At 38.7% G+C, this 17,597-nt stretch overlaps 1 protein-coding gene across 11 annotated transcripts in view; it reads right to left on the reverse strand.

The window, feature by feature from the left end:
- The window catches only part of LOC145351115 (RAC-gamma serine/threonine-protein kinase), a 317,330-nt gene that overhangs the window by 113,342 nt on the left and 186,391 nt on the right, over positions 1–17,597 (reverse strand). For all 11 annotated transcript variants that reach the window (XM_080200758.1, XM_080200759.1, XM_080200757.1 and 8 more), the window contains 2 exons: positions 17,185–17,296; positions 3,284–3,431 (listed from right to left, as the gene is read on the reverse strand). In XM_080200758.1, coding sequence (XP_080056884.1) covers positions 3,284–3,431; positions 17,185–17,296 — 260 coding nt within the window. The remainder of the gene's footprint in view (positions 1–3,283; positions 3,432–17,184; positions 17,297–17,597) is intronic.

The raw sequence follows: 17,597 nt of genomic DNA on the forward strand, positions 1-17,597 counted from the left end.
TAGAATAAAAGAAAAACATGTCACCTCAGAGACAAGTGAGATGCACTAACAAAAGAGATTTAAGGAAAATTCTTTAGTAACCAAGCTTGATGCGTCCTTTTCATCTTGGTTCAGCAATAAACATGAGCTGCATGTTAAACAACTTAGTACTGGTTTAATTTGCTCATCTCAGTCATGAAACTGCTACTCTTCAAATGCCTTGAACTTCGTTCTACAAACTGATTTTGTTTTAGTTTGTGACTTTTTTTTAAATGCTCAAGATGGCAGATGTAAGAACAGTCTTATAATATGCACCTACAGTTTTTTTTCTGTTTGCTGGATGTCCAGTAACTACTTTATCTTAAAAGGACTAGTTCTAAGCATACGTCTTACTGACTGCTGGGTGAATCTGCTAAACAGAATGACTTTTTAAAAAGGTGATGACAGAAATCTGGTGAGACCAGGAATTTGATGTTGAGGTAGGAAGTGCTAAGTAATTTCAACTAAGGGGCAACAGTAAACAAAAAAAATACAAACAGAGTCTAAGTAATTGGAGACAAAGAAGTAAAATTAAAAATGAACACACAGCTTGCCAGAGTAGAAAATGGTAACTATGCCACAAGTCATTAGGATTTGGAATGCAGTACCTAGGATCTCACTACAAGGTCTGGAGGAGGCTTATACTGTTGAACATAAATCATTCATTGGTAACCCATAACTATATACATATCCAAGGTACATGGGTGCTGTCTCCATGATGGCTCCTTCCAAACTCTTCATGTGACTGGTTACCATCATGTGACTCTCTATAGCACTGTGTGGGCAGTATTGTTTCCCTAGTCCCACATTAACTCTTGCTCTGTCCAAACACCCTCATACTGCATTGCTCAAGGTGTGCTGGAAACAAACTTAACAGTAGATTTCAATTGAGAATTGGAGAAATACTTTGGGATTGAAGAAAAGGCCAGAGCAGGGCTGAGTGGAAATGTTCTTAAGTTTAGGCACAGACTTGATGGATTATTTTTGCTGCATTGTTCTATGAAGCTACGAATAGGTTGTGCCCCGCAAACCCATTACAATTCTCCAAGTTGTTTGATCTAATTTACCTGGATTTCAGAAGTTGTTTGTAAAATTCCATATACATGTTCAAGGATTGAGGTTTGCATAAGGTGTTAAAGGTTCAAAGAAGGAGATACAGCATGAAGTTTGCATTTACATTCTAAAAGATAGACTCAAGAAATGAAGGCAATGGAGTTTGACCTCTGAGGAGGTTAGTTCCTAAGGGAAGATCAAAAGTGAAAAACTATCAGAAGCATGGGACCACAGTTGACAGCAACAATAGCTGTTAAAGCAGTGTCCGTGAAGAAAGTCTGTCTTGAAAACCAGTTGATTGATTCTAGCTCAGAAGTAACCACAATGATATAACTGCCTGGTGTGATAACTGTTACTGGATTTTTAAACAGTTTTTAAAAATTTGTTTGTGGTTGTGAAATTTCAGAGTAAGTAAAGGTTTTTGGAACAGGATAAACCACTTTTAGTTAAATGGACTTCTATGTGACTTCATTGTTTATTTTATTATTTAATATTTATTTTGTTTATCACCACAAACGTCTGGGATATCATTCATTCGATTTCAAATCTTTCCCTCAAATTGTATTGTATCAAATTGCAAGAATACAATTAAAGGCAGTTATTTCAAGTTTCCCGTCTGGGATTTGGAATAACCTGGCACATACCATCAGCCATGTTTTTAACACCAAATCATTGGTCAAGCTGTCAAAATTCAGTTTGTTCATGTTTTTAAACTTAATGGATTTTTAAAAAACATTCACGATCTGGTTAACAGCAGTAAAACAGAGCACTAACATTGTGCTGTGAAATATTACATGTTTTGTCAATTGACTGTCCTTGGCATTGCTCACAGCAAGTCAGAGGGTAAAGTTAAAGAAAGTGGGTGTCTTAAGAAATTAATTTAATAGTTGAAAAACTCATAAGAGGTTATCCCCAGGGTTGTTAAAGTAATTAGTTGAGCATTGATAAGGAATCCATAAACTATTCTTGCGAAGGGTAATTGCTACTTGGATATAGAAGTGAAAGAGGAAAGAAAAATGGTAGGTAATTGAGGAGGTGACAGCAATCATGCAGAGATACAGATTTTGGCCATCAGGCATGAGAAGTACCATTGAAAAACGACAGGAAAGTGAAATTCCAAAAGGGATGGTGCCCAAAACCTAGGTTGGTGGGGACAGGAGTTGAAAAATATACATGGAGACAACATAAAACATTGTCAAATTGAAGATAATAAAGTAGAGCTGACAGAAAAGATATACAATGGGAGGAAATGAAAAAAGGAGGGCAGGAAAATAAAAATACACAGTATTACAAGAACATTGAACAAAATATTTGGAAAACACAAACCAGGCAACAAGGTCCTGAAACAAAAGTTTAAAAAAATTGAGTGACAAATAAAAGCAGCAAAATGTGCCTACAGAGAGCCTATGCTGCAGTTAGGCATGCTGATTGCAAGGAACAGAGAGAATCAAATCTGGTTGATCATATTATCCACTCAGCCAATAATGAAATAGGTTCCACCAGAATCCTAATTTATAGATTTAGCCAGCAGAATTAAATCTCAGATCTGTGCAAATGAGAAGTGTGACAGAAAAATTGAAAATAAAGAATGACATGATTCTCAAGAACAAAATGGAATGAAAGTTTCTCAACAGATAACTGGTGAAATGATCTAAAATAACAATATTTTACAAGGTCCAATAGAACCCATCTATTTAACCGCATCTAATGTAAAAATATTAAAATTAGATCATGGCCAACTTTGGTCTTGCAATTTATATTACCTGGATTCTCCAATTGGATTACTACATTGTAACCTGTTCTCTCACATTCAGGAACCTCCCAAGAATGTTTCAGACATATTTCCAGAACATTTGACAACTTCTTGTTATAGAAGATTACCTGGATTTCAGCAGGAAATCTTTTACAGAATAACGCCAAACAAATACTCTCAACCTGCAAAATGTAACTCACTGAACTTAAAACTATTTTGAAACTTAGATGCGCCCAGTAGTTTTTTTCCCCCCCAGTAATGACATGTCACAATATCATGTTCCCAATCATAGCCTCTCCAATTCTGTCTTTTCACAATGATCACTGCCCATCTTGCAGGTTTATTTCTGCATGTAGTGAGTAGTATATAATGCAAGTTGTTTTGATAAAATTATTGCAAGATTTAAATGTTACACGAGATGATGCAGCTTATTTCAGAAACAACACTAAATGTTCTTACCACTCTGCGTTTGGGGTGACTAAGAGAGGTGTCCATTTCATCCTCTCCTGTAATATCTAGGTTGGGACTGGAGCTGCAGTTCATTCGATCTTCCTCTTGCCTTTGAAGTCTATCTGCTACTGCTTGGATAGCTTCTGTCCATTCTTCCCTGAATAGAGAAAACAAAGGTTGTTGGTATTAATGCAAACTTATTCAGTGGTAAACTGATAGTATCCAAAACAATAATCATGCAGATTTGTGTACATGCTCTTAGCTGTTTTTGCTTTTTTTTTCTCTGAATAGGAAGGGAACCAAAAATAACGGGCTAAGTGGTAAATTGTTCTTCAGGACAAATCCGTTTTCTAAAAAAACTTCGTTGCTAATAGAATCCTTGCAAGGTCAGTTTTTCCATAACATTGCATGGCTTACCATGATCCTAAATGAATTTTGTAAACAGATTTTGTGTAGGCATTCTACCATGATTAATAAAGTGGTTAGCTGTATGGGCACAATTTTTAAAAAATGAAGCATGGTTTAACACGTATGGTTTGGCAGAAATAATAGTAGGAGGGATTATTATTTAAAAGGCGAAAAGCTGCAGCATGCTACGGTGCAGAGGGACCTGGGGTTCCTTGTGCACGAGTCGCCAAAACCCAGTCTGCAGGTGCAGCAGGCGATCAAGACGACAAATGGAATGCTGGCCCTTACAGCGAGGGGGATAGAATATAAAAGGAGGGAGGTCTTGCTACAACTGTACAGGGTACTGGTAAAGCCGCAGCTGGAGTACTGTGTGAAGTTTTGGTCGCTGCACTTGCGCAAGGATATACTGGCCTTGGAGGGAGTGCAGAGGAGGGTCACTAGGCTGATACCGGAGATGAGGGGGTTGGACTATGAAGAGAGACTAAATAGACTGGGTCTGTACTCATTGGAGTTTAGAAGGATGAGGGAGGATCTTATAGAGACATTTAAGATAATGAAGAGGATGGATAGGGTAGAGGTAGAGAGATTCTTCCTGCTTAGAAAGGATAGCAGGACTAGAGGGCACAGCCTCAAGTTAAGGCTTGGGGGGCGGGGGGGGGGGGGGGGGGGGGTCGTTTAGATCGGAGTTGAGGAGGAACTTCTTCACTCAAAGGGGGGTGAATCTCTGGAATTCTCTGCCTGTTGAAGTGGTGGAAGCTACCTTGCTATTTAGTCACAGGTAGATAGGTCTTTGATAGACAAGGGCATTAAGGGTTATGGGGAGAAAGCAGGAAAGTGGAACTGATCCACTTCAGATCAGCCATGATCTTATTGAATGGCGGGGCAAGCTCAAAGGGCTAGATGGCCTACTCCTGCTTCTATTTCTTACGTTCTTGACAAATAAGAAGGGTGTCACTTATATAACGGTTATCCATTAATTGCATAAATTGGCTAAACGAGTTGATTTGTTTGGTAATTAACATTTTTCGCAACCCAGTCACAAAATTAACGTACAGAACAATTCAAGTCACCTTAGTTTCAGCTTGTGGTCTCTGCAGAAAACAATTCTTCCCAAAAAAACTTGTGTGTTTTTTTGAATCTACATATGCAAGCCATGTATTTCGTTTTTGGTTGAAACTTATCACCCCAACAAAGCTAGGACATTAGGAAAAGGAAATTGGCGGCGTGTCGGGATTTTGTGTCATTGAGAAAAGAACCTATGGTAGAAAAAGACACTGTGGGTCCTCATACTTCAAATATTAGAATGCTGGGGAAGTCAACAACGGATTAAAGATTAAAGTGCCAGTAAGGTGAAGACCAAACAAGAAAAAAAAACTGTGGTTTTAAAAGAGAGGGTTTTTCCAATCAGAGACGGACGAGATTCCAGACAGTATCTGGCATATTTAAAAAGTGCAATATTTACTGTACAGCTGGGGACATTTAAAGAAAAAAACACATTAAGTTTGCAGTTTCCAGATGTGTGGTACACTCATGTTTTCAGACTTTAATAGCACTTAGAATTTTTTGGAGAAGATTCCACCCCATGTACGGAGCTCGTAACATAAGAAAACAGAATTGCAGAATTGTTACAGCGCAGGAGGCGGCCCATTCTGAGGCACTTCACAAATTTGACATTGATCGGGGTGGGGGGCAGTGTTAAAGAGCAGCTGAAGTAATGAAGAACCATCAAATCAAGAGAATTTACTTCAATAAAGCATTCAAATCAATTCAATAATGGCACTGCAATTAAGCTGGAAGCCTTTTGAATACATGGCTGTTAAGTGGTAATTTTTAAAAGCAGTATGAGGTTACCCTTCCCCAATAGTTTTGACCACCCAGGAAATAAAGCCAGGAAGCATCAAATCCATTAAACTATTATTTTCTAAGCACATCATAGATTTACCCAACAGTTTGTTTCCAAAAAAAGTTAAATGCGCAAACACAACTTGCAATCATAAAAATAAAATCTAGCTAAAGAAACAGCTATGAGTAAGAGTGGCCAAAAACACTGCCAACAGTACAAGTCTTAAGTCTGTTAAGATGGAGTAGCATAAAAGCTTGAGGAAAGAATTGCAGAGTGAGAGATCTAGGTGACTGAAGGGAGGGGAAACAAGATTTGAGTGGAAGACACAAATAACTTGGGGGCGGAGATAGCATTGGAAGACTCAGCCCAAATTTGAAGTACTGAAAACTAATGTAATATTGATGTTGGAAATCTGAAACAACAGAAAATATAAGAAACTTGCTCAGTGCTTCCAGCATCTCCAGTTTTTAGTTATTAAAATTCTTTGCTACATGAAAAGGTGACTCTATTAAATTTGCTCACTATAATTTTATTTGATTAGTCTGTATTGACCTGAATCCAAGTTCTTAGGGTGAGATTCCTTCCTATTACAGAATAAGGAACCAACAAATTAGTATTGCATTCTTAGAATCATCTCTCCAAATTTCTTGCTCAGAACCTATCAAATTGTGTCTAACCTGCAAATTAAGTTTTCCGTTTTATGTTTTAAATTTAAACAGCAATTACAATTTAGATTAGACGATTGTTAGTTTTGATTTGTGCCATTTTGAACAAGTTTGTTTACAAGGACCGTATCCTAACTTTTAAATACTACAAATATTTCAGTTTAACTACCTGAATATTGTGCCAGAAAGAGTCAGAAAGTTTGGGGAAATGACAGCATAGTGGTAATATCATCGGACTAGTAATCCAGAGGTCCGGACCAATGTTTTGGGAATACAGGTTCAGCTCCAACCATGGCAGCTGGTAGAATTTAAGTTCAATTAATAAATCCGGAATATCAAGCTAGTCTCTCAGTAATGGTGACCACGGAACTTTCACTGACTGTCATTAAAACCCATCTGGTTTCACTAATATCTTTCACTGAAGTAAATCTGCCATCCTTATCTAATTTGGCCTACATGTGGCCCATTACAGGCCCATAACAACATTGTTGATTCTTAACTAGCTGCTGAAATTGCATAGCAAGCCACTCAGTTCGAACACTTAGGGATGGGCAACAAATGCAGTGCACATCCCATGAAGAAATAAAATAAAAGCCCTTAAATTACATTGAGAGTAGGGGAATCTAGGCTTTTCAATTAAATGTTTCTTGAAGTGTTACCTTTACACTAAATACAACAGCTGAAAGAAAAAGTTCAGAATTTGCCTTTCTAGTTGAATAATCCAACAAAAACAATTTTATGCTTCTAGATGTAAACTTATGTGGCTTCAGGAGTTGCTTCAAATTGAACATTCTCTTAATATACTTGTTTACCCCTATCCTTTTTCTCAGGTTCTCATGACATCATGGTTTTCCACCTAAACAGACAAACAAGTGGTCTAATTCTGAAAGACAATTCAGGCAGACTCTTCTCCTCCATTCCAATGTGTGCCTGTCAACTAACCCAAGTGAAACTGGAAACTAAAAAGTGCAATGCATCATTTTCCAATATTTTGTCACCCCACGATCTGCCCAAAGAAGGTATTAATTCTGCAGTAAAACATAAGATTTGAGACCTTGTACTTTGAATTTCCAAAAGCACCAGGTAGTTCACATGTAATAAGTCATTTCCATTTGATGTGTCATTAACAACAGTCCCTTTTTGACAGCTCTTCCTTCAAAGTAGTGATTGCAAACACGAACATTAAATGCCAGGGCTCTATAAAGATCTTTAACTGTCAAGAGTACAAGTAGTTTCACTATAATAGCCCTTCTTTACACCCAAGCATGTTGTTTGCAGAATTATTTAATATTTAGAAACATGAATACTCACTTGAACATAGCATTTTTAATTTTGTACAAAAGGCTAGGAAATGTATGTCCAGTAATTTTAGGTTTGTTATCGTTCACATCAGAAACTCTAAAGTGTTCTATGAAGCCTGCTTGAATCATGAGTTTTGCATTTTGAATTTGGCTAGGATAAGCCTGAGATGTTTCACTTCAGGTGTAATTCAAAAGACCCACTAGGGAGCTTTTATCAAACAAAGTTTAAAGAATATAGTTAATACGTACAGTAAGAAAATTAGCAAGAACTTTTATCAATTACAAACAAAAACAAAACAACCACACCATTATATAACCTTTATAGAAACACAGATGATAGCTACATAGGAGAACATTTGGCCTTTCGAGTCTGCTCCACCATTCATTACAATCATGGCTAATCATCCAACTCAGTAGCCTAATCCTGCTTTCTCCCCATAACCTTTGGTCGCATTCACTCCAAGTGCTATATTCAGCCACCTACTGAATACATTTCTTGAATACACAACCTTTGTTGACCTCGCGAAAGCCTTCGATACTGTAAGGCCTGTGGAGGATCATGTCAAAGTTCGACTGCACCCCCCAAATTCATTCAAATGGTACGCCAGTTCCATGGTGGCATGATGGCCAGAGTACTGGATGGTGGAGAATCCTCTGAGGCATTCCCAGTCACCAATGGTGTCAAACAGGGCTATGTGCTTGCACCCACACTGTTCAGCATGATGTTTACTGCCATGCCGAATGATGCCTTCCAGGACAGTGTTGCTGGAATCAGCCTCAAGTACAGAGCGGATGGGAAGCTTTTCAACCTGAGGAGACTTCAAGCTAGTACCAAAGTGAAGGAGACTGTTCTGAGGGATTTCTTCTTTGCCGATGACTGCGCCCTGTACGCTGGCTCAGAGCCAGAGATGCAAGTCAGTATGGACAAATTTTCCATGGCTTGTGACAACTTTGGACTCACCATCAACATTAAAAAGACTGAAGTCATGCACCAGCCTGCTCCTCATGCACCGTACACAGAACCCATAATCACAATCAAAGGGCAGAAACTACAGGCAGTGGACCAATTCACTTACCTTGGCAGCACCCTCTCCCAAGCAGTGACTATTAATGCAGAAGTTAACTACAGAATAGCAAAGGCAAGTTCAGCTTTTGGTAGACTGCACTCTACTGTATGGGAACGTCAAGGAATCAGCCCAGCAACAAAACTGAAGGTCTGCAGCACTGTGGTACTCACTATCCTTCTGTATGCCTGTGAAACATGGACTGTGTATCGAAGGCATGCAAGACATCTCAATCATTTCCACATGATTTGTCTTCACAGAATATTACGTATCCAATGGCAAGACAAAGTACCAGTCACTGAAGTTCTTTCTAGAGCAAGTCTACCATCAGTCCACACACTGCTGATGAGAGCGCAGACCCGGTGGGTAGGTCATGTCATCCGTATGTCAGACGAGCGCATACCCAAGCAGCTCCTTTTTGGGGAACTCTCTGCTGAAAAACACTCACATGGAGGGCAGAAGAAACATTTCAAAGACACTCTCAAAGCCTCACTGAAGTCGCCTGACATTGACACAACCACCTGGGAAACGCTGGCACAAAACCACCTTACCTGGCACTGCCTCATCCACAAAGGCTGTCAAGCTCATGACACTTTCCACTTTCCCGCCTGCTCCCCATAACCCTTAATTCCCTTATCTATCAGAAATCTATCTACCCGTGACTTAAACATATTCAACGAGGTAGCCTCCCCTGCACACAATATTCTAGGTGTGGCCTCACTAAGGCCCTGTATAATTGCAACAACACATCTCTGCTCCTGTACTCAAAACCTCTTGCAATGAAGGCCAACATACAATTTGCCTTCTTTACTGCTTGCTGCACCTGCACGCTCACCTTCAGCAACTGATGCACAAGGACACCCTAGTCCCGCTGCACACTTCTCTCTCCCAATTTACTGCTATCCAGGTAGTAATCTGCCTTCTGGATAACCTTGCAGTATAGTTTGGATAAATGTATCTGCCAGTGATTTGCCCACTCACTCAACTTGTCCAGAATGTGCTGAAGGATGTCTGCATCCTCGTCACAGTTCATTCTCCCATCCAACTTGGTATCATCTGCAAAATTTGAGATGTTCCTTCATCCAAATCATTAACATATATAGTGAATAGCTGGGGTCCCAGCACCAATTCCTGTGGCACCCCACTGTTTATTGCCTGCCAATTTGAAAAGGAGCCATTAATTCCTACTTTTTGTTTCCTCTCTGCCCATCAGTTTTTTATGCCTCTCAATACACAAAGCATGCGCTTTAATCTTGCGCAATAATCCCTTATGCGGCACTTTGTCAAATGCTTTCTGAAAGTCCAAACATACCACATCGATTGTCCCCTCTTTGTCAGATCTAGTTACATCTTCAAAGAATTCCAACCGATTTGTCAAGCATGATTTCCCCCTCACAAATCCATGCTGTCTAATCCTATCATTGCTTTCTAAATGCTCCGCCATAAAATCCTTGATAATAGATCCGAGAATTTTCCCCACTAATAATGTTAGGCTTACTGGTCTATAATTCTGTTTTCTCTCTGCTTCCTTTCTGAATATCAGACTGACATTAACTACCCTCCAATCTGCAGGGACTGTTTCAGAGTCTATAGAATCCTGGAAGATGATCACCAATGCATTCACTACTTCTAGAGCCACTTCCTTAAGGACTCTGGGATGTAGATTATTAGGCCCTGGGGACTTATCCACCTTCAATCCCAATTTTCCCAGAACCATTTCTCTAGTAAAATTGATCTCAAATGAATATATCTAATGATGTTCCAATCAAAACGAAAATCTAAAAAAAACCCTTCAAACAGATTTATTACTGGACAAGCTAAAGCTTACATGATACCGGAATCCAGTTCCCTGGGTTAAAATGCTGATTTCAAATGATCTTGAAATCACAGAGCAGCTTGCAGACATATCAGCTCCCCAAAATACCAAAGCATAGATTCTTCACTCCAGCATGGCAACAAGCATTTCTTTCAAAATTTTCAAAGCAAAACAGAGACAAAGAGATCACTTTTCCAGCTTGCTTCTGAAGCTCTAACACTGCAGCCAAAACAAAAGTAAAAACAACGCTGTCACCCGACTGGCACAGTCTTTTCCCCTTCCAGCAATGACATCACCTAAAGCTGTGACCGTGATTTTAAAAACTTTAAGGTACACTAACATTACAAGCTGATCCTACAGATGCAATTTTCTCATTCTTTGGACCTTATACACAGAATATTTCACCAACTGTACAAGAGGAAATCAAGTGTCATTTTGAATTTTTTGTATTTCTAACATTCTATTCAGCAATATCATTACCCTCATTCTGGAGCACACACAAGGTTGTATCATCAGAATTCTATCAGCTGCTCCAACTGAAAAGAAGATAGCATTATTACATTAGATACAATTGATTCATAAGACTGGAATATGACTAGGTGATTCACCAGGCATCTTTCCAAATTCTGGGGCTCAAACACATATTGCACTGAACTCTAGGCCTATTATCATCGCAAATGTCGACAAGCCAGATTCAGCTGAGTCATTAAATATATGGTAGAGAAATTGCCAGACATTGTCAGAGTATTTCTCACAAATCAAGTCTGGTTGATCAAATTATTCAAATGATTCAGGAATTTTCATAAACATTTTGGAATAATCTGAGAGAATATCAAGCCAGTGTCAGATATATCCAGAATTGTTGTTCTTTTCAGTAAGAGTCAGAGAGATGCAAGTCTCTTTCTACATTATGGGTCAGTGCAAGCATTAGCAACTGCAAAATATTTTTGAAAGTAAACGTGGGTCTAGTTGAGGAATTTTGTTACAATGAAGAGTTTAAATTTGGAATACATCATCTCCAGGGCATGGAAGATGACATTTTGGATGCATCTCCCACGTAGGTATGGATTCAAAAATAAGCAAACACTCCTAATCTCAAGGGGTTATTTTGGTCAAAATAAATTTAAATTTATTGAAGATATCCCCTGAACCTATGGCAACTTAAGACACTTGCACCCACCTTGCCTCCTTCAAGCACACAAAACCAAGCATCCAGTTTATCACCATGTTTACAGAAATGTGCATTGGTAGGTGAGTCATAGCTAAGAAAGGGTTTTGACTAATAGTCTTGAAAGTGTTCACTACAGTTGAGCTTCGCATAATATTAGAGATCAAAATGGCATAACCCAGTGCATGAATGAAGGGTCCCAGGCTTCAGTTAAATGAGACTGGCAAACTGTGGACATCTACTGAGCATCCCTAGGCTACTCGTCAACAAACAAGCTTCGAAACTCAGATTATTAGGTCACTGGTATCTACCCTTTTAGCGTCTGACCCTCTTCAAATGTGCCTTTACATGGAAAGCAGTGGTAGTTTAACCTCTCAGGGCACATAGTCAGCCAAATCACAAAGGGTTAGTTGACCACCTTAATTTGGTCAAATCTGGCAAAATATCATACTATTGACAACATGGTACAAAATCTGAATGAAAATATGCGCTCACTGGTAGGAGCCTGCAACAGAAATGATACAAGTACAATCTCATTACTTTCAGAGCTATAGTGATACTCCAAATATGTGAAAATAAAATAAAGATGGTGATAAAGAAAATAATCTTTTTGCTACATTTTGTAAAAATTGCCAAAAAAGATTGACAATTTCTCAGTGATTTTTCACTAATGTAGCAGGAAAAAAATTGATAGTGTTGAGGCTTATATATAGAGAGCATCTCATGGGTGGGAGGGGAGCACATGTGGTATGATGACAAAAAACATACAATTTTGCAATCAGGTGTGTAAACTTAAATTTAAACCTATGAAGAACAAAAGAGAAGGTTTGTGGGAGGAAGGAAACATTAAATGACAAAAAGCAATGATGCAAGAAGGCAAAAGGCAATGGTAATGGGCAATTATAAAAACAAAAGATGGGTCTAGGCGAGGTGCAAACAGGAATGGCAGCACAATCATCAACAGCCAAAAAAGGTTTTGAGTTCAATGATTTCAGATTATAATCTCTGCCAGAGTCCAGAAGGCTGAAAAATACCTAATCAAAAAATGAGCTTCACTGGAACAGTGTAGCAAAGGACAGAGATCAGGGTAGGAATGTTATGGAGAATTTAAATGAGGGGCAATCGGAAGCCATGCTTCCTCTGAACTGAGATGTTTCACAAAGTGTTGAAATGTAGAGGGATCACATTGTAAGTGATGAATACAATATACTAAATCAGAGGGTTAGGAGCCAATATTTATCCTTCAACTAGCATTGCAATCATCATATTGTTGTTCATGCAATCTTGCTTTGACAGTGCTATTTCTTACATTGCAATACAAGTGCAGCATTGACTGCAAAATCATTGGACATCCTGAACACACGAAAGGCGCTTCAGGAATGCAAGCCTTTGATCTTTTTCAGATAGATAGGAATAACAGTGACTGTACTGCAGAGGATCCCCATTGGATTGTCAAGAATATTTGCTAATACGGAAATGTGTCAATCTTTTCATTCTGATACAAGGAATGCAAAAACTGTAAATTCTAAAAATAATTCATCTTTTCACAACGACAATGTTTCCTTTTGCTATTATCCAAGTGACTAGCTTTATTTCTCCTTTTCCATTACCACAACAAAATCTGATTTTTTTTCCTCTCCCTCATTAATCTACACAAAATATGTCAGCTGATGCGAATCTGATAAGATATGCATGGAACCGTCACTAAGAAACTTGAAGGGAGTTGGAACCTTCTAAGTCTATAATCATTTGAGCTGTTCAGAAATTGAGGATTTTCCTCTTCTATATCCCACAAGAATGAATGAGCTGTACTGGCTGAAAAAAGGCAGTGTTTTGTACAGACCTAAAAATAAGGTCAAATGCTTCAAATAAACATAAACATTGAAGATAAATTCAATATAAGTAATAAAGGGGATTTTTGCAATTGGTAGCATAAATATGTTCAAGACAAATTTAGAGAAATAATACTTTCTAGCTTATACAGTGAACATTGAAAATATTTGATATATTTAAAAATGACTTCCATTTGTTGGAAGCCTACATGAAGGCTACACAAATGTTCAGTGACAGTTATAAATATACTGCCAAAGCATCTCTTCCAAAAATCAGCATTATCCCTCACCCTTTAATGAGTAGCAGCACATATTTATATCCTGACCGGTCAAAACCCTTATAAAGCATTCAATGAGCTTTCACTTGAGGTAAGGTAAACAAGGCAAAAATCACTAAGCCAATTTTCCATTCATGCTTATGATGCATCACATACCTTCCCTTTTTCAATTTTAAAAGTTTTGCATTTTAGTTTTATTTTTATTCATTCATGGCATGTGGGTGTAGGAACACACTCGGTGCTGCTAAGAAGACAGTCCAGGATTTTGACTCAACAGTGAAGGAGCAGTGGTGTAGTTCCAAGTCAGGATGGCATGAGTAACTTGGAGGGCAACTTTCATGCATCATCTTCCTCTGTATTTCTAGGACATGGCAGGTTTGGAAGGTGCTGTCAAAGTGGCCTTGGTGAGCTGGTGGTGGAGGGACTGAATGTTTAAGGTGGTGGATGTGTTGCCAATCAAGCGAGCTGTTTTGCTCTGAATGGTTTTGAGCTTATTGAGTGTTGTTGGAGTTGCACTTATCCAGCCAAGTAGAGAATATTCCATAAATAGCAGACTTTGAGAAGTCAAGGAATGAATTATTGTCTGCATAATTTCCAGCCTCTGACCAGGTTTTGCAGTTACATTTTTATATGGCTGGTGCTGTTCAGTTTCTGGATCATGGTAACAAAAGGACATTGATACTGAGGATTCAGCAATGGTAATAGCATTGAATACGAAGGGGAGATGGTCATTTCCTAGCACTCACATGGTGCAAATGTTACCTGCTATGACGATGTGTCAATATGCATCATAATGCAAGATGCTCAGCAGAGCAAGGATTAATGTGGGACTGGAGTGTGACACCACCCAGTGTGATATATGCAATCACATGTTCAAAGATCAGTTTTGAACAGAACTCAGCAAGAGGTGTGCCTGCATGGAATAACTCCATGCAAGACCATTCCTGGAATTGTACATAGTCTAAACACACAAGCCTCCAGATCTCATCAATGAGGCACCACCACTACAAAAAAGAACCCAAGTACATTATATGACACTTGGCACTTATCAGCCCAAGCCTGAATACTGCCCAACTTTTGCTACACATGGACTTCATTATCTGAGTTGCAAACAGTGCTCACGAGCAAACATTCCCACTTCTAACCTTATGATGGAGGGAAGGTCACTGATAAAGCAGCTGATGATGGTTGGGCCTAGGACACTACTCTGAAGAACACCTGCAGTAATGTCCCAGTACTGAGATGATTGACCTCCCACAGCCATAACCATCTTCCCTTCTGCTAGGGTGGAGTCAGAGTTTTAGAGCACAAAGAGACCCTTGGGTCCATCATGTCTGTAGCTGGTCCATAGTCTTGTACACAATGACATTTCACGTGCTCATTTAAATGCTTCTTAAATGTTGTAAAGGTTCCTGCCTCTGCCACCCTTTCAGGCAGTGAGTTCCAGATTCCCACCACACACTCTGGATGAAAATTATTCCTCAAATTCCCTCCATGTCTCCTGCCCCTTGCCTTAAATCTATGCCCCCTGGTTACTGATCCCTCTACTAAAGGGAAAAGTTTCTTCCTATCTACCCTACATCCCTCAATTTTGCTCACCTCAATCATGTCCTCCCTCAGCCTTCTCTGCTGTAAGGAAAACAACCCCAGCTAGCCATGCTCTCTTCATAGGTGAAATGCTCCAGCCCAGATAATGAACTGACTAAACTCCTTTGCATTCTTTTCTATCGTGTGGCAACCCACAGAACTACACACAGTACTCTAGTTGTTGTCTAACAAACATTTTGTACAGCTCCATCATAACCTCCCTGCTCTTGCATTCTATGCCTCGACTAAATAAAAGTATCTTGTATGCTTCTTAACCAGTTGAGAGATTTCCCTGGACTCCAGATTTGCTAGGTTCCTTAATACCACTCAGTCAAATGCTGCCTTTGTGCCTAGCAGTGTCACTCTCACCTCAGGAATTCAGCTCTTTGCCTATGTTTGGACCAAGGTTGTAATGAGGCAGAATGACGATGGTGGAACATAAATTGAGTGTCAGTAAGCAGGTTATTTCTAAGAGCCACTTGGTAGCACAAGTACCTCTTCCAGAAATGGACAGGGTTGGATTTGTCCTACTTTTTGCAGACAAGACTTAATTGGGCAATTTCCCACGTTGCCAGGTCGATGCCAGTGTTGTTACATTTATGAGGTTTAAGCTCACGCTTCAGAATTTTACCTTTAAAATTTGCATTAAAGTGAGGGGGGATCTCATGACAATTACAAATACTCCTAACAAGCCTGGCTAAGTTAAGAGACCTGCTGAGAAAGGGGTGAAGTTCTCACACCTGGGAACAAATTCAGCTGTGCTAACTGTAAATAGACATGCCAGTTTCATGCTATCGGGCAGGAGAGAAAAGCCAGGGGAAAAGCAACAGCAGTTGGTGTGGTCAGCAGAGAGACAAGACTGCAGGTACTTTGCAAACTACCAAAGCTAGACAATTTCTAGTTGAAGACAGACATTCCACAGCAATCTAGGGAACCCTGAGACTCATCCTTATGTGGCCAGGGAAGTAGAACAACTGGAGCGAGTTTTTCAGCTGGGAGTGGATTTGGGAAACTCAGAATGGAGTAAAGTGCTTGGCGATGATCACTCAAGTTACTGCTAGGAAGCTGCAAATGACTGTGTACTCTACATAAACAACTCACTCTCCACAAAATTAGTGTATGATTAGGTAGAAAAGAGGAATTCTCCCTGTAGTTTAAAGTACAAATGTCCCTCAAAAACAATGGTTAGATCAGTGTTTTATTAATTTGTTACCATAAAAATATGAAAACTTACTGTATCAACCTTTTCAGCCATTAACTGGAAATTCAAGCGCTTTTTTAAAATTTTCTCTTTGTATGGCAATTGTAACAGATTTTAAACAAATGTTAATGCTATTTGACACTGAAAGATAAGCATTCTTTATAAAAGATCAACAGTTATATCTCGGTATCATTGATGGGCAATAGCAGAATATAATAAAAATCAAAAATTTCACTGAATCACACAACTACAATTGAATGCCTTTTCACCACCCTTTAAGGCAGTCCATTCCAGATCATACCAACATTGAATCTGCAATTACATACGCCTCAAAAAATAGAGTGCACAGAACTCTTCACATTCTAATTAAACTTAGAATACAAATAGCCTAAAAATGGTGGGATCACTTCAGATTCAGACTCCCATAATTCTGACAGTCTCTCAAGAAATGCTTCCCAGTCTGTGACACAACACTTGCATTTCATTTATTTATTAGTGATTAAAAACACTAAAATGAATGCATTCAATCCATTTATCAGGAAAATTTAAAAACCTCTCTAAAAGTTTGATGGGTTTTTTTTTAAATAAAGCATTTCAGCTATATAATAGGCAACTTAAGATTTGTCTTTATCAGACAAAGGGCAAATTATCAAACACCTGCAAGTACAGTCTTTTTTTTACAATCACTTTTACACATTAGACTTGCAACAAACAAAGACAACAGCAAAATTTAAGTATCACTCACACCTTTCTTCAGGAGTGTCTACATGAAAGGTCCTCTCTATGACAGTGGTCCATTGCAAACATCTGATAATAAACGTGTTTGGTCTTGGTCGTTCTGTTTTCATTAGTTGGCATTCTGCAGGAAACATCAAGATTAATAGTTACCTTCAATTCCATTACTTCAACCACACATTAGTTAACAATGTTATTTAGCTTACTGACTGCAACATTCTCACTACAAAAAGTTTGAATAGTGAACAGTGACATATACTTTGGTCTTCTGCATTCAATAAAAATGGCTTATTCGAGGTCATAACTTATACAGGTGACGTACAATTTCAAAATCAATGCAAAATTATCAAAACTTCATAGCAAGTACCAATAGTTAAATTTATTGGAAACACACAAAGGCTACAATATTGTTCAATGATATAAAA

Source organism: Carcharhinus amblyrhynchos, chromosome 12, assembly GCF_965287045.1.
Source record: "Carcharhinus amblyrhynchos chromosome 12, sCarAmb.v2.hapA, whole genome shotgun sequence".
Lineage (NCBI taxonomy): Eukaryota > Metazoa > Chordata > Chondrichthyes > Carcharhiniformes > Carcharhinidae > Carcharhinus > Carcharhinus amblyrhynchos.